General features: G+C 42.1%; 1 protein-coding gene across 1 annotated transcript; it reads left to right on the top strand.

The window, feature by feature from the left end:
• Positions 1–876: 876 nt before the first annotated feature.
• On the top strand, positions 877–27,942 carry LOC310999025 (fibronectin type III domain-containing protein 4-like; the record flags this gene model as incomplete). The annotated part of the gene is made up of 7 exons (XM_083989326.1): positions 877–970; positions 15,476–15,591; positions 21,857–21,958; positions 24,471–24,573; positions 25,321–25,410; positions 26,345–26,511; positions 27,901–27,942. The coding sequence occupies 7 exons, from the start codon at positions 877–879 to the stop codon at positions 27,940–27,942; spliced, it is 714 nt and encodes a 237-aa protein (XP_083845452.1).

The following is a 27,942-nucleotide window of genomic DNA, read 5'->3' as shown; positions in this document are numbered from 1 at the left end:
CTTCAGACCCGTTGATCAATGGCTGCACTCAGGTAGATCACCTCACCCCCCCACCCTCTACCCCCTCCCCCCTTCTTCTCCTCCTCCTCCTCCTCCTCTTCATCCTCCTCTCTCTGTGTAGTGACAGGATGTGTAACGTCAGAGAGGCGGCGTGCAGCGCAGACATCCTTGTATTTGTATGTGTGTGTGGTTGAGTTACCACGGAAAGCTCCTGCACACAGAGACGTTTTCTGATCCTGCGGGTCCCCCCACCTCCCCTCCTCCTCCCCACCCTCCCTCACCTCCCGTCTTCTCTTTTTCTTTTTTTCTCCTTCTTTTATTTATTTAAAACGTCGTTTCTCCTCCTCCTCCTCTCCGCTGAAATGACATCGGACGTCTTGTTGCGCGCAGTCCGCCGTCTCCATCTGGGCATTTGACGCAGAGCAGAGCTACTGTAGAGCCGCGGACAGGTGGCTGCTACGGAGCGGAGAGAGAGAGGAGAGGGGGGGGTCGAACTACCTGTTAGCTTCTCCGGGAGCTGCTGCTGCGGGATTGTGCAGGGCGGAGGAGGAGGAGGAAGGAGGAGGAGAAGAGGAGGAGGAGGAGAAGAGGAGGTTATAGAGACATGTCCGTTCATTTCCCACCCAGCGGAGGCTCATTTGGATTCGCAGCTGCAACCCCGACTGACCCACTTTGCGCAAGTTATTGAGGGAGCGAACATTTCCCGAATTCGCAGTGATGAAGAGGCAGCGGTGACCCTGCGGGGAAACCTCCAGTAAATCGCAAAAAAGAGGAGGAGGAGGAGGAGGAGGGTGGATAAAAGAAGAGCAGGAGGTGCTGAAGAGCCAGTGTGTGTGTCGGTGTGTGTGTGCGTGTGCGCGGACACAGGAGGAGGTTATGACCGCGTCTCCTCCTCACCTGGACTTGGGGCTGCTGCTGCTGCTGCTGCTGCTGCTGGCCTGCTGGACGACCCCGGGGATGGTCGGAGCAAGTGAGTCTCTGATCGAGATTATTATCCATTTCTATATCATCATCGATCTTAATGTAAATGTAGATTAATCTCAAAGTTCATTAGTAATTGCATATTTGTGCACCATGCTTCATTTAAATGCGTTTTAATGGCTTTGGAAACAGAGATATGACCTTATAGAAACCAAATCAGCACCACTGCAATATAAATATGAAACATGCATTAATCAGTTTGCCTATGCAGTTATATATATATATATCTCCTGAGAGGGAACAGCTGATGAATAGTGCAGTGATTATGTAAACACGGAACAACATCAACAACAATAAGCGATGCTGCTGGAATCAGGTGTTTCCCAGTTGAGCTGTCACTCCAAGTTGCTCAAACAGGATTTTTCCTGCTTTAACCAAATCCTTTGAGGAATTAGAGTTATTGTACTTGTATGTAGCCTACAGTACAAGTGTAATGCTTTTATAGAAGATGTCTATGTTCTTACTTTATTTTGGACGAATTCATCTTTATTTCCCAGTTTCCAGCAAATCTCTCTCCAGGGTTCCTACGCAAGTATGGAAAGTATGGAATTTAATTTTCTACATTTCCAGGTCTGGAAATGTATGGAAAATGGAAACTATTGTATGGAAATATATTTATCTTAATACTTATCTGGGTTTGGTCTCATCTGAAGTTATTTGGGTTAATTATTTTGTATGTGCTATTATACCTATAGCTACAATGGTTACATAATGGCATACACATGAAACAAATGATAAATTGCATACTTTTTTTAAATATTATGCACATCTATTTACGCAAATATCACAAATAATTTGAATTTTTTTACCGAGAAGTCTGGAAATTAGGGTCTGGTAAAACTATGGAATTTGGAAATTTCAAATGTGTAGGAACCCTGTGTCTCTCTGTTTATGTCTTTCTTTTTTTTCCTGCACTGAATCAGTTTAATCTCCTCTCCCACCCCACTGTGCAGCATTTTGGATTCTAGTGTAGGCTACATCCAGAAGTTTCTAGTGATATGTCCTGATGGGAATGATGCAGAGTAGGAAAGTTGTTAAAAACAGTCCTGATGTAAAGGAAGTGATGTCACACAGCCACGGGGCGGGTTCGTCTCTCAGATGAAGCTTATTTTTCACCATCCAGAGCGTTAATTTAATGTTGCTTCTCCATTAACATATTGTTTAGTCTTGCCGTTGCACTATTTTACACCTTATATTTCACCTGGACTAACAGCTGCTGTAAAACTGCCAAGATTTTAATCTAATGTCCGTCAGGGGACCGGGGTCTGGAAGCAATCTGCAGCTCGCTCTGCGGTCTGTTTAATTAGCTGTAGTGGGAACGCAGCGGCCTGTAAATCATCCCACCCGGCCGGCCGGCGGTCACGTTCCTGCTCTTTACCTTACATGAAGAGAAGAGGCCTCTGGCAAACACAAGCAGATCGATGTGCTTCTTCCCTGGCTTCAGACCAAAAAGAAAAGGCGGCTAATCTGCGTTTACGATGCTCCTCATTGATCCGCTCAGTCAAGTGTGTCCGTGTGTGTGTATAATGTCCCCACACGGCCTTCACCTTTTTCCTCTCGTGGCATCCTGCTGCTCTTTGCCACCAATGAAGATTTTCATTCAGGAAAACTAGCCGAGAAGAAGAAGTAGAAGCAGCATCCTCTCTGTCAATATTAGCATTAGTGAAAATGTGAAGTGTAGCTGAAATAACCACAGGGCAAACAGACACATTGATGCACAGATGTTCAGGCTGTAAGCAAGGCAGATTTCAGATGAATTTGATGCAACAGGTGCATTGACAATTTAACAAACTGACTTCCTTCAAGCAAGAAGTGAAACTCAACCAAGTTCTTAGTGATTTTGTATAGTATTGGCTATATCTGCTGGCACTTTAGTGAGGTCAGGGGTCGTATTTATCAGGCTTGTGAAGGAAGAAGAAGGACTGAATCTTAAAGGGATAGTTCAACATTTTGGCGAATTGGCCCATTGCCATAATCCCTATAGTCATAGCAGTAGGTTCGTTACCTTTAATTGTCGGTGCAAGCTATTTTTCGAACGGTGGAGCAGAGCCGTGAGCTGCTCAGAGCTACGCTACGGAGGCTAATGGGATTTCTTGGTTACTCATCACAATCCAAACAACTCCAAAACGCTCTGATGGACAAGTTGTGACCTGCACATTCACCACGTCACGAGTTGTTGGATTATGTATTTGATGAGTTTGATGAGGGAAACGTAGCTCTGAGCAGCTCACAGCTCTGCTCCACCATTCTAAAAATAGCTTGCACCGACAGTTAAAGGTAATGAACCCACTTCCATGTCCATAGAAATGACCAATCACTGAATGGAATCCCTTATCTAAGAATATAGAAATATCTAAGAAACATCTCAGTGAATAGTTAAATTACCAATGGGAGTGTCTATTCAACCGTCTTTTGACAATAATCTACAAAATAATTCAAAATATACATAGGGAATGAATCAAAAATAAATGTATCCTAATCTTTCCAATTCATTAGCTTTACATTGTTGCGTTTTCCCAGTGCCAAGGAATGGAAGCATTGTCTGAAGCTCTGCTGAGTAAGCTTATTGGTGAGATGACGTCCCTTATTAGGGGACAAGGATGATACCCGCTCTGTCCAAACGATGTCGTTTGATCAACTGCTTGTCATCAAACAAAGCCAGAAAGTCCTTCCTCTCTCTCTTCGGTGCCAGCCCCGACTGGCAACTCCTAACCACTTAGGACACAAGTTGATAAATGGCTTTTATTCTTAAGTTTGAGAGTTGGACAAAGTTCCACAACTTCTCAGCACCCAAAACTAAAATGGGACTCTAAGACGCTTCACACTAAAAGCAGTTGGGTTAAAAAATAACCCAATTTTAACCCAACTACTGGTTCAAATAAGGACAAACCCCTTTTTTGGGTTAATTTTAACCCAACGGGTTGGGTTATTCTTTTTTTTCTTTTTCTCTAAACCCATTGGGTTAAAATAACCCAAAAAAGGGGTTTGTCCTTATTCAAACCAGCAGCTGGGTTAAAAAAAAATTTTTTTTAACCCAACAGTTTGGTTGTTAAAAACTACAGAGAGTGCTCCAAACTTTTCTACCAAGTGACACCACTGTCACAGAAATGAATGGCAGTGGTGTCACTGGTTAACAAGTTTGGAGCGCTCCCTGCAGACCTAGATTGAAAAGTGGTTAAGTGGTCCTCCAAGTACAATTACTTATCATTAGTACCTCTTCAAAAGAGAAAGAAAACTTTCTCGATTGATTATCTTATGTTTTAATATAAACCTATTAAAAGTAAACTCTTGTAAAAAAAAAAATATCCAATTACTTGAACAACCCAGGAATTGGGTTAAATTCATAGCCTGTAACCCTGAAAATGGGTTACACTCTGGAAAAAGAACCCAAAAACTTAACCCAACACCAATAACTCAGAAATTGGGTTACAGAGATAACCCAACATTTTTTAGTGTGTTGACTCCATGTCCTTTACTGTACCAAAAGATACAGATGTTAAATATTTCAGTCTTTATGCTCCTGGGAGGAGGAATAACGTGCAGCGAGGCGGCCATCTCTGTCGGGAATCAAACTGGCAATCACGATGTCATGCATATGCCAGCATGTGACAATGTGACATGATGCACTCGAGCCGCTCCATCATCACAGAGCTTTTAAACTGGACCACATCAGACAGCGTTTGACGTGCGGCGTCAATGAGAAACATCTGCAAGGTCAGGGATGAAAGTTTGGTTTCAACTTTGAAGGATGAGTCAGGAAAAGGCAACGTGAGCACCGACTGTACAAGGCTTTTTAATTGTGGAGAGTTGAGCTTTTAATTGGACAGGTAATGAGGGAGAGGGGTTTGCAGTTTCATGGCTTCGACTTTGTGAGCAGCACATCTGGCGTGTGACACCGGACCTTGAAGCAGGATGTGCTGTTGGACTCTTGTGTTGTGTTGTGTTGTGTTGCCTCCCTCCCCTGGAACGAGATGAGAAGCTGTTCATCCTCAGCCTGCAAAAAAATTCGACAGGGGAGTTTTGGAAAGCAGCTCAAAGAAGAAAGCTGAACATTCGCAGCGTGTCGGGATCATAAAAATGCAGCAGGCCGCGGCCGCAGGAGGTCTTTATTGAAAAGGAGCGGGGCAAAGTGCTTCTTTATTCATGCAGGGAGGCTTCTCTCTGCCCTGCCGGCGTCATATCGCTGCTCCCTGCTCATGCTTGATTGTCCTTATTTATTCTCTTTGTTCACACACATTTTCTCCGGCAACCTTAAAGGGATAGTAGCATTTTTTTTAAAGTGGGGTTGTATGATCTACAAATAGCCCCTAAGTACTTTAATTGCAGTAGAAGACTCTCTGCACTCCTCCCGTTAGCAACGCCAGCCCATAATAGCCCTGCCCAGAGATTTACAACATACATTGTTGTAAATGGACCCAAAGAAACGGCCTATTTTCGTGGCCTAAAAGAGGTTTTATGTGAAAAAAAAATACACAGTTCCATTGTTCGCTATAATATAATTTTTTCCAGCCCTTCAAAGTGCAGGAAAAACACAGCTCACGTATCCCTCCGCCTAGGGTTAGCGCCCGCCGATCAGCAGTTGGTTAGCTAATAATAATATACCTAAAAATGAACTTGTTTTCAGATAATTTTCATTTGTTTCAAACAAATTTTCAATTGAAATAAGTAGAAAAATCTGCCAGTGAAAGCAAGTTTTTTATGCTTGTAATAAGAAAGAAAAACTTGCTCCACTATCAGATTATTTCAAGTGAAAATCTGCTTGAAAGAAGTAAAAAAACTGTCTGAAAACAAGCTACTTTTTATGTGATGAGTCTTATTTTTTAGTAAAATGAGATTAGTTTTGACTAGAAATGACATTTTGACTAGAAATAAGACAAATATTCTTGGTAAGATATTGAGTTTTTGCAGTGTGAGAGGTGTCAAACAACTGCAGTGAGATTTAAAACAAGACACAAACAATCACAGAGAGCTAGAAAACCAACTGCATCCCTCCCTGTGGGTGGTTGGGTCCTGGGGGGTCCTGGTCCTCGGGGGCCCATTGTCTCCTAATCCGTCCACGATTGCGCTCTGTCTTCATCAGCATGCACCGGCCGTCGCTGCATCTGGAGCACACACACACACACACACACTCCTGCAGAGACACTCATCCATCACAGAGGGGTTGGGGGCCATTAGCCAGATTAGGCTGTCTGAGTCTATCAGCAAACTGTTACTCTGCTGTGATTTACAACCCCCTGTCCCCCCCCCCGAGCCGTACGTCACTGCTACTGTACTCCAACAGCAGTAAACACCGGCTTGTTTTTGTTTTCGTGCTCGGCTGCTGTCGTCGTGGTGTTGCTAGGAGCTCAGAGAAACAGACAACAGCGTGTACGCTTGTCCGCCTCGTTGTACAATCACTGAAAAAAGGCATTGTGGGTAAAGATTAGAAACCGCTGCATACTGTATGTGTGGGTTTGAGGGAAAACATGAAGAAAATCCTGAAAAGCGAGCTCATCCTGGCTGCTGCGCTCTTCCTCTTTCAAGTCTATATTTTTACCTTTGTGCTAAAAGTCTGATAAAGATTTTTTTTTATTCCTTCCTTACACCCTTCAACAATCTGCCACCTGCTCCGAGAGCAGCTTCGTTTTCCACAGACCGGTCGACAGCTCCGAACGAGATGAATCACAGCTTCAGAAATACGTCAAGAAACAGAAATATTCTTCAAAATGTTTTGTTTATGATGGTAAAAAAAACTCTGCGGTTCAGTTAATCCTCCTGTTCCTGTCCTTCTGGGTCAAACTGACCCTTCCTTCCTTCCTTCCTTCCTTCCTTCCTTCCTTCCTTCCTTCCTTCCTTCCTTCCTTCCTTCCTTCCTTCCTTCCTTCCTTCCTTCCTTCCTTCCTTCCTTCCTTCCTTCCTTCCCTTTCGTCCTTACTTCTTCCTTCCTCTTTGACCCAATTTGTTCCCTCCCTCATCTGTCTTTCCGTTCCTTCTTTCTCTTCAGTCGTGCTTTCGTCAGAGCAGCTGAAGATGTTTGAAGATGAGAGGTTGACTGGGTTTCACTCCAGTCGAAAACATTTAGTTGAAATCGTCCTTTTCCCCTGCAGTTTTCAGGCTGCGGTTGCGAGTTAGAGGATGTAAACGTTGCCGTCCGTCTGTCTTCCACCGTCTCTTGAACACCTGGACACAGCCACGGGGAGTTCTTCTCCTCCACCTGCTCTTCTGTTCTTTAAAGGGATTGTAGGAGCCATTTTGCCTGTTCTCTGTTTGACCACCAGGGGGGGTATTGTGTTGGGTGAAGGTGATATAGGTGAGGGTGTAATTGGCCTCCGGTGTGTGTGTGTGAGGAGGAGAGCACAAAGTTTTCTGACCGTGTCAAGACCGTGTTAAGCTGGGAAAGCCGTGTAAAACCGTGTATAGGACACGCAGAGTGAGTTACCGTGATTGAGTGTTGAACAGTGTGAATTACACTTACCTGAGAGCAGCAATCCTGTGCTTACCTGGACTTTATGTGTAAATAAATAATTATTATTATGCAAACGACCTCACGTGAATGGACATTGGTTTGTGGACACGCGTCCGGAAGAGTTCCACACCCACACACACAGGAACTTAAACGTACACGGCTTTATTGGTAAAAAGACTGTACAGGGATAGTTAAACATTTTGGCAAATTGGCCCATTGCCATAATCCCTATAGTCATAGCAGTAGGTTTGTTACCTTTAATTGTCGGTGCAAGCTATTTTTAGAACGGCGGAGCAGAGCGGCGAGCTGCTCAGAGCTACGCTACAGAGGCTAATGGGATTTCTTTCTTTGTTTCCCTCATCAAACTCATCAAATACACAATCCAACAACTCCACAACGCTCTGGTGGACAAGTTGTGAGCTGCACATTCACCACGCTATGAGATAATAACACAACGTTACGAAACTGAGCCGTTTTCGAGGTAAATACAGAGACTGCTTGCTGAAAAACTGTCCCTGAAGGCAACGTGCATCAGCAGTTTTGCATGAATTTCCCTCTAAAACAACTCTGTGTGGTAACGTTGTGTTATTATCTCATAGCGTGGTGAATGTGCAGGTCACAACTTGTCCACCAGAGCGTTGTGGAGTTGTTGGATTGTGTATTTGATGAGTTTGATGAGGGAAACCAAGAAATCCCATTAGCCTCCATAGCGTAGCTCTGAGCAGCTCACGGCTCTGCTCCACCGTTCTATAAATACCTTGCACCGACAATTAAAGGTAACGATTATGGCAATGGGCCAATTTGCCAAAATGTTGAACTATCCCTTTAAACACATTCGGTGTTTACTCCCTGCGTCTCCTCCTGCACATAACCGCTCTGCTGCTCCGGCTGTCACCTGCTAGTTAGTAGGAGACCTTTCCTGTTGCTTAGCGATGGAGAGAAATTGGGCGACGGTGGGAAACATTTTTGGAGATGAAATGAATTTAATGGACACGACATCGACCATCCACACTTATTATTAGGCTGAAATAAACCCAGATACTTCATGTTTATGGGCTGGAGTTAGTTTATCATAAATAAAAACCCAGATTTAGTTTATTTTGAATTATTATATATATAAATTGTCACATATTAAACCATGAAGGACAAACAAGGACATAGAAACTGTGTCAGTGCTGCTACATCCACCTGAACTGCTACAGTATATTTCATCATTTAATCAATATGTTCCCTTCCTCCGACTCCCTGTTTTCCCTCCACCCTCTTTCTTACCACTCCCTCCATCATTGATCCGATCTTTCCTTTCCTTTTCCCTCCCTCCCTCTCCGTCCATCCGTCTCACTTTGCCCTTCGTCCGTCTTTTCTCTCGAAAACCGAAAAGATTGAAAATTCACTCGCCATCTCTCCATATCTGCCAGAGATAATTGCCCCCCACCCACCACCACCACCTCTCATTCGTTCCCTTCCCTCCTCCTGACTCGTTCATCCCTCGCTCTGTCACATTCCTGTCACCCCCCCTCCATCTCTCTCTCCCTCTGTCTTCCTGACTCGATCCTCTCATCTTCCCTCCCTGTGTGTAGAATGTAATTGCAGAAGTCTCTTCACTGTGTGTGTGCGCTGGCAGATTAAAGCGGTTTGGATTTAGCAGCCGTAACGTTACGGGAGTTCGGTGGAGGAGAGAGGATGGGGGTAGGGAGGGGGGGGGGGGGGGGTCTTGTTGGCTGTCATTGGAGGAGAAGTGAAGTGAACATGGTCCTGAGTGTGTTAGTCTCAGTGGAGTGTGTTGGTGGAGGTGGAGGAGGACGGGCTTTATGTGCTTGTTTTTATCTCTCGTACATATGTTGGGTTTTCTGAACATCCTCCCAGAGTGGGGGGGGGGGGGGGGGGGTCCTTTAAATCCTCCTGTGGCATCATGGACAAAAGTCTGAGGACACTGAATGTAGATGCAGTACACACTAAAAAATGTTGGGTTATCTCTGTAACCCAATTTCTGAGTTATTGGTGTTGGGTTACATTTTTGGGGTTATTTTTCCAGAGTGTAACACATTTTCAGGGTTATAGGCTATGAATTTAACCCAATTCCTGGGTTGTTCAAGTAATTTGGTTTTTTTTCAGTGAGTAACCCATTAATTGGGTTAAGGGTGTAAAAATAACTCAATGTTGTAGTTAGCATAACCCAACTCTTGGGTTGAATATTCAACCCAAAAGTTGGGTCAAAAAGAATAACCCAAAAAAGGGGTTTGTCCTTATTTGAACCAGCAGTTGGGTTAAAATTGGGTTATTTTTTAACCCAACTGTTTTTAGTGTGTGTAGAGAACATCCACCCAGTTTTCCAGTTTGCTGTGGAAGACCGGTGCCAACATGGATTTAAACAGAAACCAAAGCTCATTCACTCGTGTTAGTGAGCCAAGTCCAGTTTAAAGGGATAGTTCGACATTTTAGCACTTTGGCATTCATTTATCGCCATAATCCCTATAGTCATAGCAGTAGGTTCATTCACCTTTAACCCTCCTGTTTGTCCTTCTGGGTCAAATTGACCCAATCTGTTACCTTCCTTCTTTCCACAATCCTTTTTCCTTCCTTCTTTTCCTCCTTCCTTCCCTTCATCCTTACTTCTTCTGTTCTTTTGATCCAATTCACCTGGTCTATTCCCTCTTCCATCTTTCTTTCCCCCCTTTTCCTTTCCTTCTTTCCCTTCTTCTTTCCTTGAATAAATCTGTTCTCTTCCTCTTACTCTTTCTTTCCTTCTGTCCACAATCCTTTTTGCCTCCCTCCCTTCCTCCTTCCCTTCGTCCTTACTTCTTCCTTCTTTTTTGACCCAATTGACCCAATCTGTTTCCTCCCTCCATCTATCTTTCCTTCCATTTTCCCTTCCTTCTTTCCTCCCATCTTTCCCTTTGTCCTTCCTTCCCTCTTTCCCTTGGTCCTTCCTGCCTTCCTTCCTTCCTTGAGCTGCTCAGTGAACACAATGGAGGTGATTTCAAAAGTGCAAGTAGTTCCGAGTACTTGCTTTGTGTGTCATAATGTTACATAATCATATATAATAATTTCATAACGTGGTGAATGCAGTCACTGCTATGACTATAGGGATTATGGCAATAGGTGAATTTGCCAAATGTTGAACTATCTCTTTTAAAGAACAGATCTACAAGTCTGGAGGCTTTTCAGAAACCTGCAGATACTTGAACAGATTCACAGAGCTGTATTTGCATCAGTCTGACCCGAGCGTGACCTCTGATTGGACCAAACTCCAGCTGTCCAGTTCAGTTCAGAGAGCTGAGAGGAGAAATGTAAAAAAATGCAGCTGTGAAGCATCAGGTCGTCTGAATCAAAGAGCTGCAGCTTCGTCCTACAGCTCAGACCTTCACTAATTACACAGGCAGAAATTTACCAGAGGACAGTGGCCAATTTATTTTTATTTATTTTACTCCTACAGGATCTGGAAATAGACCAGCATGCATTGCAGCAACAGGACAAGGCTGGGTTGAGACATAAATGGTGTGTTTTGTTTGTGTTTTTTTTCCCCTCAAATGGAAAAATAAACCTCCCACCTGTTTCTTACTCCATTCACTCCACCTACACACTGTGACGCTTCCCTGTCGGCTGTCACGGAGGATGGCATTCAGTGGCGTGCACAGACTTTTTGAAGGGCAGGGGCGAAAAGGAAAAAAAAGGGCACATAATAGCGCGTCCTCGCCACTGAAGAGGGCACTTTAGCACGCGTTTTGGCTCCTAGATGTGGCTCCTAGAGGGCACTTTCAGGCCTGACAAGTTTCAGAAAATGACAAGAGTGAGACCGTAGCGACATGGTGCGAAAACTTTTTTAATATCGATTTGGCCTGTTTTATAATATCAATACCTTAAGACTAAAAAACGTTGATTTGGCCTGTTTTAACACGTGTTTTGGCCCCCATGAGGGCACTAGCACGCGTTTTGGCTCCCAAGAGGTCACTTAGCACGCGTTTTGGCTTCCAAGAGGGCACTTTAGCACACGTTTTGGCTCCTAGAGGGCACTTTAGCACACGTTTTGGCTCCCAAGAGGGCACATTAGCATGCGTTTTGGCTTCCTAGAGGGCACTTTAGCACGCGTTTTGGCTTCCAAGAGGGCACTTTAGCACACATTTTGCCCCCATGAGGACACTTTAGCACACGGTTTGGCTCCTAGAGGGCACTTTAGCACACGTTTTGGCTCCCAAGAGGGCACATTAGCATGCGTTTTGGCTACTAGAGGGGACTTTAGCACACGTTTTGGCTTCCAAGAGGGCACTTTATCACGTGTTTTGGCTTCCTAGAGGGCACTTTAGCACACATTTTGGCTCCTAGAGGGCACTTTAGCACACATTTTGGCCCCATGAGGACACTTTAGCACGTGTTTTGGCTCCATGAGGGCACTTTAGCACGTGTTTTGGCTCCTAGAGGGCACTTTAGCACACATTTTGGCCCCATGAGGGCACTTTAGCACGTGTTTTGGCTCCTAGAGGGCACTTTAGCACACGTTTTGGCCCCCAAGAGGGCACATTAGCACGTGTTTTGGCTCCTAGAGGGCACTTTAACGCGCATTTTGGCTCCCAGGGGGCACTTTAGCATGCGTTTTTCAACAATTGGGCCACGACCACTGATGGCATTATGGGAAATGTAGGAAGGGAAAACCGTGTCGTCGGTGTTGAAGTTGAAAAAAAGAGTGTGGTTTCTTTCTCTCCTCTCGGTGGCTTCTGGCAGCGGGCCGGTGAGCGCTGTGGGAGCGGGGGAAGTCTGTGTTTAGCTTGTTAGCCTGAGATAGAGCTTGACATTCACGCTCATCCTCCACGGAGCCTCACCGGATGGTTTCACTTTGAAATAGCACTGACTTTTTTCTTTCTTTCAGTTTTTTTTTTCAGCGTGTCATTGAATATCTGGATGGTTGGTGTCACTGCTCCACTGGAAATGAGCCCTTTTTTTATTCTAACAGCAAAAGCGCAGAGGTGTTACTGTCAGTTTTCTCTTGCCACTGGAAAAAAACACATTGACACTGAGGCGGATGAATTCAGATGACAGTAATATAACACAATAAAACAACTCAGTATCCTTGCAGCTTGCTTGGATTTATTTAGTTTAAATTATATCAATGTCCTCATTTGCAGTATTCAAAATAGCTTATAAAGTCACTATGAACCATTTGTCAACTCAGGTTCATTTCTAGAGCAATAAAACTAAATAAAAGCAATAAAATAAAATAATATAATAATAGATAATAGATAAAAACACAACAAAAGCATCAATAAATGTAAATATACAAATAAAAAGACACCATCTTTGTGCTTTTTTAGCCTTGATCCTCTAATTGGCTGCTTCTTGACTCTGCTGGTGTGTTTTTTTTTACATGGAAACACACACACACACACATACACACACACATCCCCCCAGTGAGCAGATATTAATTGCTTTTTGCAGCCAGACAAATTGATGAGGAATGAGGAGCGCTATTCTAGTCCTGCACTGGAAAAGAAGAGGAAGAAGTTGGAGTGGATGAAGTGAAGTCATCAATAGTTCCTGACTGGCAGTAAAATCCAGTTATTGATTCCATTAGATGTTATATCATCAGCTCCCTTCCTCCTCTCCCTCCCTCCTCTGTTTTTACATTTTTATTGAAAAATGCAATAAGATACTTCCAATTACAGGGATACAATTATTTAAAATTAACAAAAACACACTCTGATAAAATTGTAGAGGAAAAATAATTAAATTAAATTACAGAGTGCAGTGTAAAAAAAAACAATAAAAACACGAACACGACCAACATGCATAGCCTACTACTCGTTATTTATGCAGTATAAAATGTACAATGGTAATAGGCAGAAATTCAATCAGGTAGTACCTCTAAATTAGTGAAATAGGAAATGAAGGGTTGCCATTTGTGAGAAAATTTGACTGTACAACCTCTTAATGTATATTTAATTTTGTCAAGCTTTAAAAAAAAAACAAAAAAAACATCCTGTCTTTAAGCCACCGGGAGATAGAAGGATATTTAGCATTTCAATGTGTTTAGTTTTTCTTCATATCTTCATTTAATTCTCTGTGTGTCTTTCTTTTTGTTTTATCATATTTGTTTCTGTCTCTTTGTTTATTTGTCTTTTTTACTCTTTTTTTCTTTTTTTTAAGTATATTTTTTTTTTAGCTTTTTGCCTTTTAATGGATAGTATAGTTGGAAATAGGGAGGCAGACAGAGGGGATGATACGACTACAGCCTCTGTATGGGGGGCTCCTGCTCTACCCACTCAGCTAAATGACACACACTAAAAAATGTTGGGTTATTTCTGTAACCCAATTTCTGAGTTATTGGTTTTGGGTAAAATTTTTGGGGTTATTTTTCCAAAGTGTAACTCATTTTCAGGGTTATAGGCTATGAATTTAACCCAATTCCTGGGTTGTTCAAGTAATTGGGTTATTTTTCAGTGAAACAGTTGAATATTCAACCCAAAAGTTGGGTAAAAAAGAATAAAATAACCCAAAAAAGGGGTTCGTCCTTATCTGAACCAGCAGTTGGGTTAAAATTGGGTTATTTTTTAACCCAACTGTTTTTAGTGTGCACCCAGTCTTTTTTTTTTCCTAATGCATAAGCCTTCACGTGAGCTGCTACAGTGTGTGTGTACAGTGTGTGTGAAGTGGGATCATACATTTACATTTCAGCTGACTCTTTAATCCGCCGCAAATCTTAATGACAGAGCAGGAGGAGGGGAAGTCGTCGTGTTGCTCAAGGACACTTGGGACAGGCAAAGAAATATTTATACATAGAAACACATAGGAAGGCATGATGGGATGTGTGTAAAGTGTTTCAGCTTCATCTTCCTTTTGTTTCTTTCTCTTTTTATTAGTAACTTTTGATTTAAAGTTCAGCTCATATTTAACATGAAGACTGTAAAGCTCAGTAAATAACATTTTACACCTTGTTGGTTCATCTGGACTCACACAGGAATGTAAAAAGGAAGATTTGCTGGGAGACTATTTTCCTAATTGAGCGCCGCAGAGTCCGTCCTGGAGTCCCAGAAGCCTCCAGCATCTTAAATCTTTTAATCTAATTCACTGCCAGAAGCAAATAAAACGTCAAAGTCCTCCTGTCCAGTCCAGCATCACATCAGATCAACTGTTCCTGACCTTGTTTACTTCACAGCACAGCTCCCTCACAACCAAGACCATGCAAATGTCCCGTTTTTTTTTATCTGTCGAGCAGAAGAAAAATGCAACATTAACAAAGAAGAGAAATATTGTTAAATTTGGATCAGTGTGATGATGAGAGACCAGGGGACAGATGTGCATTATTCATATCAGTATTTTCATGTTTAATGCATTAATTTGCCTGAGAGAGATAAAGATTGAAACCTTGTGTAATCCTCCTCAGGAGAAGCAGCTTGTCTTTTATTTTGGTGAAACCATGAGCCGTGAATTCATGTTTTGTGAGGTGTTTTTTCTTTTTTTATTTATTTATAGCCTATATATATATATATGCAGACACATTATTCTGCCAAAAGTGTGTCTGGGGCTGTTTTCATTGCTTTGGCTGCAGTGCAGTTTGGATAAAAAGGTCAATTCAACGCTTCAGGGAACAGACGTTTCTTTTTTTTTCTTTTTTTTGCAAATTTGGCGTTGAAGGACTTGGCTCCTCCTGCAGCTTCAGGAAGAACTGGAGTGTGAGCTAACTGTGTGATGGGATGTGATGTTCACCTGTCTCATATACGGCACATACTGTATAATATCTAATTTCTATTTGAAAAAAGGGGTACAGTAGTTCGCTTATAAGTTTGCTTCTTTTTGCCTCCTTTCATTCAGGAGTTGCGTTGTTTTATTTTATTTTATTTTTTGTATTAAACTGGTTTTATTTTCTTTTTTTCAATGAATGAAAAACATGTCGGTGTTAAGTTTCAATTTCCACACACCTTTGTCCACAAACCCCCCCAAAAAACATTACATTTAACTTCTTTAGGGAAGTTTTTTTAATAGGACTCTTATTTTGAAATACTGCAGTCCTAACTAATGTGTGTTTTGTGTGTGTGTGTGTGTGTGTGTGTGTCCCAGCTGTGCCGGCGGCCCCGGTCAACGTCTCGGTGACCCAGCTGAAGGCGCACTCGGCCATGGTGACCTGGAACGTCCCTCAGGGGGACACTGTCATCGGATACGCCATCTCACAGCAGGTACAACCATACACCACTGTGTGTGTTTATATGTGTGTGTGTGTGTGTGTGTGTGTGTGTTTATGTGTGTGTGTGTGTTTGAGCTGCACTGATTGATTTTTCTTAATTGGTTTAATCCTCAAAAAGCTTGAAAAATCATTTCTCAGCCTCTCCATTAGACTGAGTCAATCTGTCTGGTTATCCAACCCTTTTCTCCCTTTGAGCTCTCGTTTGGTTGAAGGCCAATTAATTTTGCAGGGATACAAATTGAAGGGATATAAATTATAAATAAATTGCCCAGAAAACTTGGCCGGCTGCCATGTTCTGGACCAGAAAACAGCTTTTTCAGTGTTGAATTATGTATATATTCTTTTTTTTAATGGTATGACCTGGCTTTACTTCTTATTCTAGAAGTGGACTCTTCTCTCTTCTCTCTGCAGGGATTTTTTTTTTTTTAAAGAAACGCTGCGTCATTCACCAGGCCGGTAGACAGTCAGCATTTCACTCCGAGACACTTTAACTCACGATGGGTCCAGCGTGTCTCCTTAAAAACAAGAAAAAACAAAAACCGCCCGAGGAGGAAGAAGAGAAGGAGGAGGAGGAGGAGGAGTAGGAGTATCCTCATAAACATTTAACGTCGGGGGTTGACGTCGGGTCTTGCAGCCGTAATAAAAAAACAAATCTCCTGATTAGAGAAGTTTCCCAGCCAGAGGAATACTGTAGAAGACGTGCGGCGGCTTTCTCAGAATCCAATTAGCGGGAAACAGCAGAGAAAGAAGTCGTTAAAAGGAGAAACGGTTGAATTGAGATATAATTCTTAGAAAGTGGAAGTTGCTTTTTTATTCCTCGCTCCAGCGGAGGTGTTTCCTCTCACCCATTATTACAGATTCATGTCTCTTTCTAATCAATTCAAATGAACTGTAATAAGTGAAGCCAGCCAGGGCCGTTGCTATGAATTCTGGGCCCCCTTAAAGAATACTAAAGTGGGCCCCTCCCCCTAACTTTTCCTTTTTTTTTCTTAGACTACGTATGTATTATCGTTTTTTATTTAGCCTTCTTTGTTTTGATGCTAATGCAGCATTACACTGCAAAAACTCAAGTATCTTAGCAAGAATATTTGTCTTATTTCTAGTCAAAATGTCATTTCTAGTCAAAACAAATCTCATTATACTTAAAATAAGACTCATCACATTAAAAGCAGCTTGTTTTTAGACACTTTTTACTTCTTTCAAGCAGATTTTCACTTGGAATAAGTAGAAAAAATAGTAGATAGATAGTGGAGCAAGTTTTTCTTCCTTATTACAAGCACAAAAAACTTACTTTCGCTGGCAGATTTTTCTATTTATTGTGAATTTAAGTGAAAATGATCTAAAAACAAGTTAATTTTTAGGTAATGAGTCTTATTTTAAGTGGAAAGAGATTAGTTTTGACTAGAAATGAGACATTTGGACAAGAAATAAGACAAATATTCTTGGAAAGATGTTGAGTTTTTACAGTGTACTATGAGTATTAGTCAGGGTCTTATGCAGAATAATTCAGTCATACAAAGATTAGACTACTGGGGTTTTTTATGGGCCCCACTGGGCGCTGGGCCCCTAGAGTTATCATCACCTTTCTCCCCTATACAACGGCCCTGAGTGAAGCTTCTGCAGAGAGAGACTCACCCCCGACTGGAGGACAAGTGTCCCAAGCTGCTGCTGCTGCTGCTGCATCGACCTAATAGACATTTCATTTTTTTAAACTCTGCTCGTATATCTCCACGTGTTTGTTCTCCTGGGCTCACTCTAATCAGTTTTTACCACCCACCGTTTGGCAACAGGAGAATCCGACATTAGCCGAGCTCTGAGTGGGAGTTGTCTCCATTAGTGGAAATGATTTGGCCGCAGCTCGTCTCGCAGGAGGAACATCATCCACAGCGGTGGCCAAGCCATGCCAAGCAACTTGACGTTTTTTTCCTTTTAAAGTCGCCTCACGTCTTACTCAGGATCCATCAACCTTGTGGCATCTCCTCAAAAAAACAGAGGGACGGGGATGTAAAACATCTCCTGCCATAACCTCGGAAAGCACTTATGTAAAAACCCTCTCAAATATTAATAGGGGAGGTGATGGGAGCAGGTAGCAGCATCCAGGAGGTTTTTATCGACCTCCTCAGCTCCACTGTTAGTCATCACAAGCTGCTCCGTGTACAGAAGGCCAACAAATCTCAGGACTGCACTTAGATATGAAGTTCTGCTGCTTCCTGTCAATCAATCTCACCTCCATCCAGCTGGTTTAGGTCCAAGGAGCTGCTCCACACTGCAAAAACTCAAAATCTTATCTTACCAAGAATATTTGTCTTATTTCTAGTCAAAACAATCTCATGATACTTAAAATAAGACTCATCACATTAAAAAGCAGCTTGTTTTTAGACACTTTTTACTTCTTTCAAGCAGATTTTCACTTAAAATAATCTGATAGTGGAGCAAGTTTTTCTTTCCTATTACAAGCACAAAAAACTTGCTTTCACTGGCAGATTTTTCTACTTATTTCAAGTGAAAATTAGTTTGAAACAAGTGAAAATGATCTAAAAAGAAGTTACTTTTAAGGTGATGAGTCTTATTTTAAGTGGAAAGAGTTTAGTTTTGACTAGAAATGAGACATTTGGACAAGAAATAAGACAAATATTCTTGGAAAGATTTGGAGTTTTTGCAGTGTGAGATCCACACACAACACACACACACACACACACACACACACACACACACACACACACACACACACACACACACACACACACACACACACACACACACACACACACACACACACACAGGGAGTAAACCCAGTTTAACAGTGAACATCCGAATCTCTTCATAATAATCCTTATTCTGCTTCATAAATCCCAAACTGTCACAAACACAACGTTAATTCATGGTTTTTCTTGTCCTGCTGCTGCACGTCGCTCATCACTCGAGGTCACCTTGAACGTGACGCCGCACCTTTAAAGGAATAATTCAACATTTTGGCAAATAATCCCTATAGTTTTAGCAGTGGGTTCGTTACCTTTAATTGTCGGTGCAAGCTGTTTTTAGAACGGAGGAGCAGAGCTGCGAGCTGCTCAGAGCAACGCTACGGAGGCTCATGGGATTTCTTGGTTTTCCCTCATCAAACTCATCAAATACACAATCCAACAACTCCACAACGCTCTGGTGGACAAGTTGTGACCTGCACATTCACCACGCTATGAGATAATAACACAACGTTACCACACAGAGTTGTTTTAGAGGGAAATTCATGCAAAACCGCTGATGCACGTTGCCTTCAGGGACAGTTTTTCATCAAGCAGTCTCTGCATTTCCCTCTAAAACAACTCTGTCTTATAACGTTCCATTATTATCTCATAGCGTGGTGAATGTGCAGGTCACAACCTGTCCACCAGAGCGTTTTGGAGTCGGAGTATTTGATGAGGGAAACCAAGAAATCCCATAATGAGCCTCCATAGCGTAGCTCTGAGCAGCTCACGGCTCTGCTCCGCCGTTCTAAAAATAGCTTGCACCGACAATTAAAGCAGATATCAGCTTCACGGCCGTTTCGGCTAATGCTGCGTTCAAGGCAGGCTTTTGAAACCGTAAGTTACAGCTTCAAGTCACAACTACGACTTGGTAGCGTTCCAGGTAACCCGTAGCTCGTGTTTTTACCATCCTGTTGTCTGTGAAAGTTCCCTATAACGGCCACTCGTAACTTCCGACCCGTGAACTCGTACCAGATCGAACTGGTATGACTTCACAGGAAGGAAAAACACAAAGTACGAGTTTCTTTGAACGCACCATGAGTTAGCAGCCCCCGCCCTTGTCAGGCATCAATTGGTCCTCGTGCTACGTCACCACATTCACGCGCATCCCTTGGCTGCACACACAGCCCTTCATGCCGTTCTCTCTCCTCATTGGATAACACTTGTATCCCACAAGGAAAATTTTCTCCTCGGGTTACAGCAGAGCAGAGTGACGGAGAGACTCGTGTTTAGGCTGAAATACTTCATGTAAGTGATTGCTGACGGAAAATAGGACTATTTAGGACTTATATTAACAAAAACATTCCACTGATATCTGCTTTAAAGGTAATGACCCTACTAACTCCTCCTGATTTCTTGCCAAAATGTTGAACTATCCATTAAAAAACAAACCACACGGCCATGAATCTGTCAGAGCGACTCCTTGCGAAATAATTTCATTATCTCAGAGCGTTGGCATCTGATTTATGTCATTTTGAAAACTCCTATTGCGCCTCCTCCTCCTCCTCCTCCTCCTCCTCCTCTTCTACAGTCTTGCAGATCGGTTTCTCCTCCTCCCATCTGGTCCCAGAAAAGACGTTTATTAACACAAATGAAACATTACCTTTAATCACCACTCAGCGCTGCAGCAGATGAAGCTTTAAAAGCAGCAGGAAGTTCATTACAGCAGAGGCACTGGTGCGTCGTTACAAGCAGAGCCAGTGACACGGATGTAAACATTATTATGATGTATAACATTCATTTTTATCTGCTGATGAATTAAAGGGATAGTTCACCCAAAATTCAAATTTCACTCATTAGACAAATACTGCTACGCTGACCCCCCCGTAACTCAGAGAAGGAACAGAGGACTCTGTAAATTTGAATTTTGGGTGAACTATCCCTTTAACACTGTTTTCTCCACCAAAAAACTGATGATAAAATGACGAAGCAAAGACTTACAGTATATTGAAGTTTTCAGTGTGTGTGCTGTGTGTTTAAATGTTTGATGGATTTGTCTGGTTTTTGTTCCAAAACCCCGAGAATCCTGCAGAATCACCGTCGGCTGATTAACAACCCTTTTAACCCCGTCCAGAGAAACACCGTGCATATTGTTCCCGGTAAACCCCTCCCTCCCCTGAGCCACGCTGCCCGCCGGGGGGGGGGTTGATTCAGACATCTGGAGGCCCTGGAGCGTCCTGCCAGCCTCCTCTTTATCGACTGCTCCTCGGCTTTTAGTGCTTTATGGCCACATTTACTCTCCTCTCTCTCTCTAAACTAAACTTTACTTTGACCCAGTGGGGGGGGGGGGGAGCTTAATGGAGCTGTCACCGTGCAGCTTTAACAGAAGAAGAAACAATTCAGTGTATGAAAACTCTCTGAGGTGTTTATTGGTAAATCAAACCCAGTAGTCTGGAGATGTTTTCATTCTGCATTAAAGGAGATATATTATAGAAATATCACTTATTGAAGGCTCTTTTACATATATCTGGGTGTTTTCATGCCTTCCAGCCTCCAAAATGTGAGAATTGACAAATAAATCTGTAATGTTCAGGCTCCCTAGGTTGAAATCCACATGGTTTTACGAGCTGTTCCCTCAGTTGTCTTCCAGAGAATTTGCATAACCCTACCCTGGTAGGAGGGCCGGGGCAAGCAGTGGCTCATTTGCATTTAAAGGGACAGGCCGTTCTGAACAGAGCTGTGATGTTTGATCCTTGGGGGATTTGGACCAAAGCATGTCACACACATGTCTTTAAAGGTATAATATGTAGGAATTCCCCCCATCTAGCGGTGCGGTTGCATATCGGAACGTATTCTTGATGTTGCATTCACATGAAATCGGGCAGACATCAGACAGACAACAGCTGCATGTAACAGGATAAACAAGCCCCCCCTTATGTATTTGTAACGACTTGTAACAACTCATTCTAAGGTACCAGAAAGCTTTCATTTGTATGCAGCTGTGATTCCACTTCAGTGAAATACGTATTTATGAAAGACATGTTTGATTTTTGCTAATAAAAAGCCAAATAAGTTACACACTGGGGCTTTAAGACACCTGGGAACTATTTAAATTTGTGGAAAAGGGGCATGATATGTCTCCTTTAAAAGCAGCTCTTTGCACTGATGCATGATGGGATCTGCATCTGCATATGACACTCTCTCTGTCCCCTCCCAACGATGATCTCTGGTGTTACCTTGCCTGCAGACCTCATTTCCTGCAGTGGGACAGTGAGTGTTTGAGTTGAATTTCTATGAGCTGAAGCTGCATAGAGCAGCGACTCTATTTGCATTTGTAACATTTGTATTGAAATAATGAAATGATGCGACTAATGATTTTATTTTTCGATATAAAGGAGAGGTTTTCTTACACAGACCTGGATTTGACCCTCAGTCAGTCGTCAGTTTGCATTTCCCTCCTGTCATTGACCTACTCCTGCATGCATGAGTTTGCACAATCGCGTGTGTGTTTGTTGCTTTGCGTGCTGCCGGTAACTCATGCATCTTCCTTCTGCACTCGTGTGTGTTGCTCTCCAGAGGCAGGACGGCCTGATGCAGCGCTCCATCCGCGAGGTCAACACGTCCAGCCGCTGGTGCGTGCTGTGGGACCTGGACGAGGACACACACTACAGCGTCCAGGTGAGACACACAGACACACACACAGGTTTCTGCAGGAACTTGGCTGATGATAAATTGCATTTCAGGAATGAACTTTTCCTCTTTCCCTCTCAGTGTGTCATTAACACACTCTTCTCTTTATGGCACGTCGTCTTCGGCCACAATCTACGGCCTCTCATTGAAGGAGGAGTGTTTAATGTGACTCCATTATCATGACTCTATTAAACTTTATAATCCATTATGGCTTAATAGAGCGACACAGATCGTCCTTCACTTGGAGGACTCGGTTAAATAAGCTCGTCAGCAAGCAGATGCCCCAAAGAGGTGTCATTGAACAAAGCGCTGGACACTGGCCAGCACCGAGGGGGCCGGGGTTTGACCATTGACATTATCTGTGGACGGGAGGACAGAGGGGAGTCGGGATCGAACTTGAAAATATACAATCAGATAAACTCAATGAGGAAATGAAATGATGCAGAGCTACACTGCAAAAACTCAAATATCTTACCAAGAATATTTGTCTTATTTCTAGTAAAAATGTCATTTCTAGTCAAAACAAATCTCATTCTACTTAAAATAAGACTCATCACCTAAAAATTAACTTGTTTTTAGATCATTTTCACTTGTTTCAAACAAATTTTCACTTGAAATAAGTAGAAAAATCTGATAGTGGAGCAAGTTTTTCTTTCTTATTACGAGCACAAAAAACCTTGTGCAGATTTTTCTTCTTATTTCAAGTGAAAATGAGTTTGAAACAAGTGAAAATGATCTAAAAACAAGTTAATTTTTAGGTGATGAGTCTTATTTGAAGTGGAAAGAGATTAGTTTTGACTAGAAATGAGACATTTTGACAAGAAATAAGACAAATATTCCTGGAAAGATTTAGAGTTTTCCCCCATCTGACACTGCAACGACAACCTACCGGCGTGTTTGTCAAAGGGGCTGGCGTCCAACACGTGTATTTTGGTGGAAAAGAATCTCCAAGGCACTCTCTAAAACTCCCTGACGAAGGCTTATACGCCACACGCGTGGGAGTTTTTAAGGTTAAACATGACCAATCCATAGAAATAAAGGCTTTAACTGTAAAAGAGAAGAGAGTGCCTTGGAGATTCAGTCCAGATTTTTACTTTTTCCTCAGCCTTGTCTCGGTCTCAGTCGATTTTTTCTTAAGACCAAGACCACAGCTGCAGTGACATATTTTTTCTTTTCTTTTTTACCGCAAATGTCTCTCTGTCACTCGCTCATTTTGGTTTATTTCATGTAATTCAATAACTTTAAGAAACTTTAAGAATTGTTCTACAAAAGGATCTGCTTCTGTAACCATCTGATAAACTTGGTTGCACCAGTGTCAGAAGTGGAAGTCTTTACTGTGCTGTGTTCTTCTATTCAATCCAAACTTTGTTTCATTTGTTTATAGAATATTATAGAATAGAGCAACATAGATTTTATAGAAAATCATCTCTTCTTTTAAAGGGATAGTTCAACATTTTCCAGATTGTCTAGAAACGCCCCTGTCTATACTGTCTATCCAGCAGATCATTCATCAGGGAACGACGCTCTGCTTCAGTTATGCAAAATGTTTGTGCTCAATAAAAAAAACATTCTGTCTGACTGAAACAATGTTATTAACTGTTGTATTATTATTAGTTATTCTCCCTTGCGACTGACTGCCTCCACACAAAACCTGCTGCAGCCCCTCAGGTCGAGTGTGTGTGTGTGTGTCTATCTGTGTGTGTGTGTGTGGGTGGATGTAATTGTTCCTCCTCGGCGCTGAATCTCTGTCTGTCTGTGGAGCTTTTCTCTCTCCACTGCAGCTTCCAGAAATGACCCTGAATGAGAAGCTTGAAAATGTACAATCAGAGATAAACTCAATGAGAAAATGAAATGATGCAGAGCTACACTGCAAAAACTCAAATATCTTACCAAGAATATTTGTCTTATTTCTAGTGAAAATGTCATTTCTAGTCAGAACAAATCTCATTATACTTAAAATAAGACTCATCACCTAAAAATCAACTTGTTTTTAGATCATTTTCACTTGTTTCAAACTAATTTTCACTTGAAATAAGTAGAAAAATCTGATAGTGGAGCAAGTTTTTCTGCCTTATTACGAGCACAAAAAACTTCCTTTCACTGGCAGATTTTTCTACTTATTTCAAGTGAAAATGAGTTTGAAACAAGTGAAAATGATCTAAAAACGAGTTAATTTTTAGGTGATGAGTCTTATTTTAAGTGGAAAGAGATTAGTTTTGACTAGAAATGAGACATTTTGATGAGAAATAAGACAAATATTCTTGGAAAGATGTTGAGTTTTTGCAGTGTAGTTCAGACCGTCCTCCAGTGATGGTTTTGGGATCACGGCCAAGCGCCAAAGCACCATTTGCTCGGCGCTAAATACGCCCTCGCCAGCCAGTTACATAATGTCATCCTGTGTTAATGACTTGGTGGGAACGTTCCCTCTGCTCTGCTCTGATGATGGGATGGATGGTTTCCTTCTTTTTATTGTTGTGTTGTGGTGGTGTGGTGTGTTTAGGTGCAGTCCGTCGGTCCCCACGGTGACAGCCAGCCCAGCAGAGCCGTCCACTTCAGGACCCTGGAGAGAAGTGACCATTATCCAGCTGGAGTCCTGGACCACCGTAAATAAACACACACACACACACAAGAGAACAAGTTGTGAAGGTGTTGTCAGTAGGGATGTCACGATTATAGATTTTATTTCCTGGTTGTTTTGTGTCATTTTTGGTTGTTTTGTGTCATTTTCTGGTTGTTTTGTGTCATTTTCTGGTTGTTTTGTGTCATTTTCTGGTTGTTTTGTGTCATTTTCTGGGGGTTTGTGTCTTATTCTGGTTGTTTTTTGTTGTTTTTTGGTTGTTTTGTGTCTTATTCTGGTTAGGAATTCTTTGTACGAAATAATCACGGTATTACGATTATCACGATTATTACGCATTAAATAATTTCACAACATATGAATGTGTAAAATACAGTCAAAATATAATTACAAATTTTTACACTAAATATTTTAAGTATCTACTATTCATATGTAACCTGTTATTAATCCTCCAGGGGAAGTGTTTTAAATATTCAAATCATTAATTGTCATCTATACCAAATGTTTAAGTTTATTTTAATTGTTTGTTTTTTATCACAAATGAGACGCTAACATTTAAATTTCTTACATTTACCTTAACTTTTGTGCACATCTGCCTCTGTGTTTCCAAAATAATCTTTTTTGGAAAGTGACGGTATTTAAGAATCTTTACGATTAATTAATTGTGGTGTTTAATACCGCGATTAATTGTGAAAACCAGTAATCGTGACATCCCTACAGTAGTTGTCAGGTTTTATTGTCTCAGTGTTTGATGATCTGACTCCTCTGACCTCAGATGAACCGGCGATGGAAGGTCTGGGGATGACTCCACACCTGCAGACAGGAGAGCTGCTCATCATCACCACCGTGCTGCTGCTGTGGGCAGGTCAGCCTGGATGTGTGTGTCTGTGTGTGGGTGGGTGGTTGTGCGGATGTGTCTGCTCCACAGTGTGTAGATAAGAGTGTATGAGAAGTCTGTAGGATTGCAGATGTAAAAAAAGAAAGAAAAAAAAAGCCATCCTTCCTACACAAGGAACAGAGACACAGAGAGACACATTTGTGCTCCGGTTGTGTGTCTTTCTGATTGTTTTGTGTCTTTTTCTGGGTTTTTTTGTGTCTTATTTTGTTTTTTGTGTCATTATCTGGGGGTCTCGTGCCCTTTTTGGTTGTTTTGTGTCATTTTCTGAGGGTTTTGTGTCTTATTCTGGTTGTTTTTTGCCTTTTTTGGTTGTTTTGTGTCTTATTCTGGTTATTTTGTGTCATTTTCTGGTTGTTTTGTGCCTTTTTTGGTTGTTTTGTGTCATTTTCTGGGGGTTTGTGTCATTTTCTGGTTGTTTTGTGTCTTATTCTGGTTGTTTTTGTTGTTTTTTGGTTGTTTTGTGTCTTATTCTGGTTATTTTGTGTCATTTTCTGGTTGTTTTGTGTCATTTTCTGGTTGTTTTGTGCCTTTTTTTGCTTATTTCGTGTCTTATTCTGGTTGTTTTGTGCCTTTTTTTGCTTATTTCGTGTCTTATTCTGGTTGTTTTGTGCCTTTTTTGGTTGTTTTGCGTCTTATTCTGGTTGTTTAGTGTCCTTCTGGGGGTTTTGTGGCTTATTCTGGTTGTTTTGTGTCTTTTCCTGGTTGGTTTGTCTTTCTTTGAGATAGTTTTGTGTTTCTTTGTATCTCTTTGTTTGCATTTGTGTCTGTGTGGCAGTCTCTGGGCCCAGGCCTGTTAGCTAGCGCAGCGTGTGGGCGTACTGTATTAACATCCACATGCGGATGCAGACGTTCTCCTCCTGTGTTTGACTCTCTCTCTCTCTCCCTCTGCGCTCCTCTGCAGCCGTCATCGCCCTGTTCTGCCGACAGTACGACATCATCAAAGACAACGACTCCAACAGCACCAAGGAGAAAGGCAAGAGGCCTCTGGTCCGCGCCACGTCCTCCTACTACAACGCTTCGGCCGGCAGCTCGCCCATCTACCACAACGGGGCCGTCCGCAGCAGCAGGGTGACTCATTTCTCCTCCGACCGCCGAGCTTCATTTAGAAAAACTTCTCTTCTCCATAGCTCACAGCTCCATGTAATGCACCATCACTCTTGGCTGCCAGGAATGTTTTGTTTCCTCTGAAGGGCCTTTGTAGTCGCATCAGAGATCTCCTAGCAACCAGATAGAGCTGCTGCCATCATGGCTAAATATAAAATAACCAGGCAAACACAGAGAGAGCTCACTGCTTTTTTTTTTGTGTGTGTGTTGCGGTGCAGCTCAGTGAGAGCGAGCAGCCTGATGATGAGGTGGAGGAAGTGATGGAAAGATGAGCGGTGCGGCACAGCGATCGCTCTCCTCTCTTTAGATGACTCACGGATGATTCTGTTAAGAAACAGGAGGAAAGTTGCGCCCGTGTTTACACTGTTGACAGCTTCCTTCTGCTTTAGAGCTCAGCTTTACACAGATAGAAACACTGATTCTTTAGTTTTTACCAGAGTTTAGAGTCGAGTTTGTCAGAATATCTCACTTTTGAGTGTGTTAAAGGTACATTGTGTAGGAATTCCTCCCATCTAGCGTTGCGGTTGTATATCGCAAGCAACTCAATCGTATTTTTCTGCTATTTTTCATGCTGCATTCACCTGAAATTGGGCAGACGGCAGACTAAGTTGGTTAGGTCCAAGTAAAAACTGCAATTTTTTTCACGTAAAACCTCTTTTAGGCCGCGAAAATAGGCCGTTCCTTTGGGTCCATTCACAACACTGTATGTTGTAAATCCCTGGGCAGGGCTATTATGGGCTGGCGTTGCTAACGGGAGGAGTGTAGAGAGTCTTCTACTGCAATTAAAGTACTTAGGGGCTATTTGTAGATCATACAACCACACTTTAAAAAAAAAATGCTACTATCCCTTTAATGAAAAACAGACTTTTTAACCAAATAAACGATTTTCATGAATAGATAGCAGGAGAAGTTACACAATGTCCCTTTAATTAGAAAAAAATGTGCAGTTTTAGAGGTTGGAATTTATTTTAAAAGCACCTGATGTTGGCAGATGTGGCTATTAAGTTGAAAGCAACAACAAAACACAATGTTAAAAACACAATTCACTTCACATTTCAGCCAAAACGCTCGACTCGACTCGAACCCAAACACAGTGAAGTGTTATAGACCTGCAGCTGACCTGAGGTCTGTGCCTCAGCGCTGACACAGGCACATGAGTGTTATATATGGCAGCTTATTGATTGGTTAATAAATCTTTGACAGACATTATATATATATATAGAGTTCATTAAGGCACGTGTTGGTGCATGTGAGCCGCTGCCGTCCTGAGGTTTATGACTCACCTTCATGTATGTATGTGCCCCTCTGTCTCTTTGTGTTTCTGACTCACGTGTTTGTGTGATTTCTCCACAGCTCCACAGAGCCTCCTCCTCCATCAGCATCATCAGAGTCTGA

The sequence above is a fragment of the Trachurus trachurus genome (genome assembly GCF_905171665.1).
Source record: "Trachurus trachurus genome assembly, chromosome: 2".
NCBI classification, from domain to species: Eukaryota; Metazoa; Chordata; class Actinopteri; order Carangiformes; family Carangidae; genus Trachurus; species Trachurus trachurus.
This window is presented reverse-complemented; position numbering and strand designations above follow the sequence as displayed.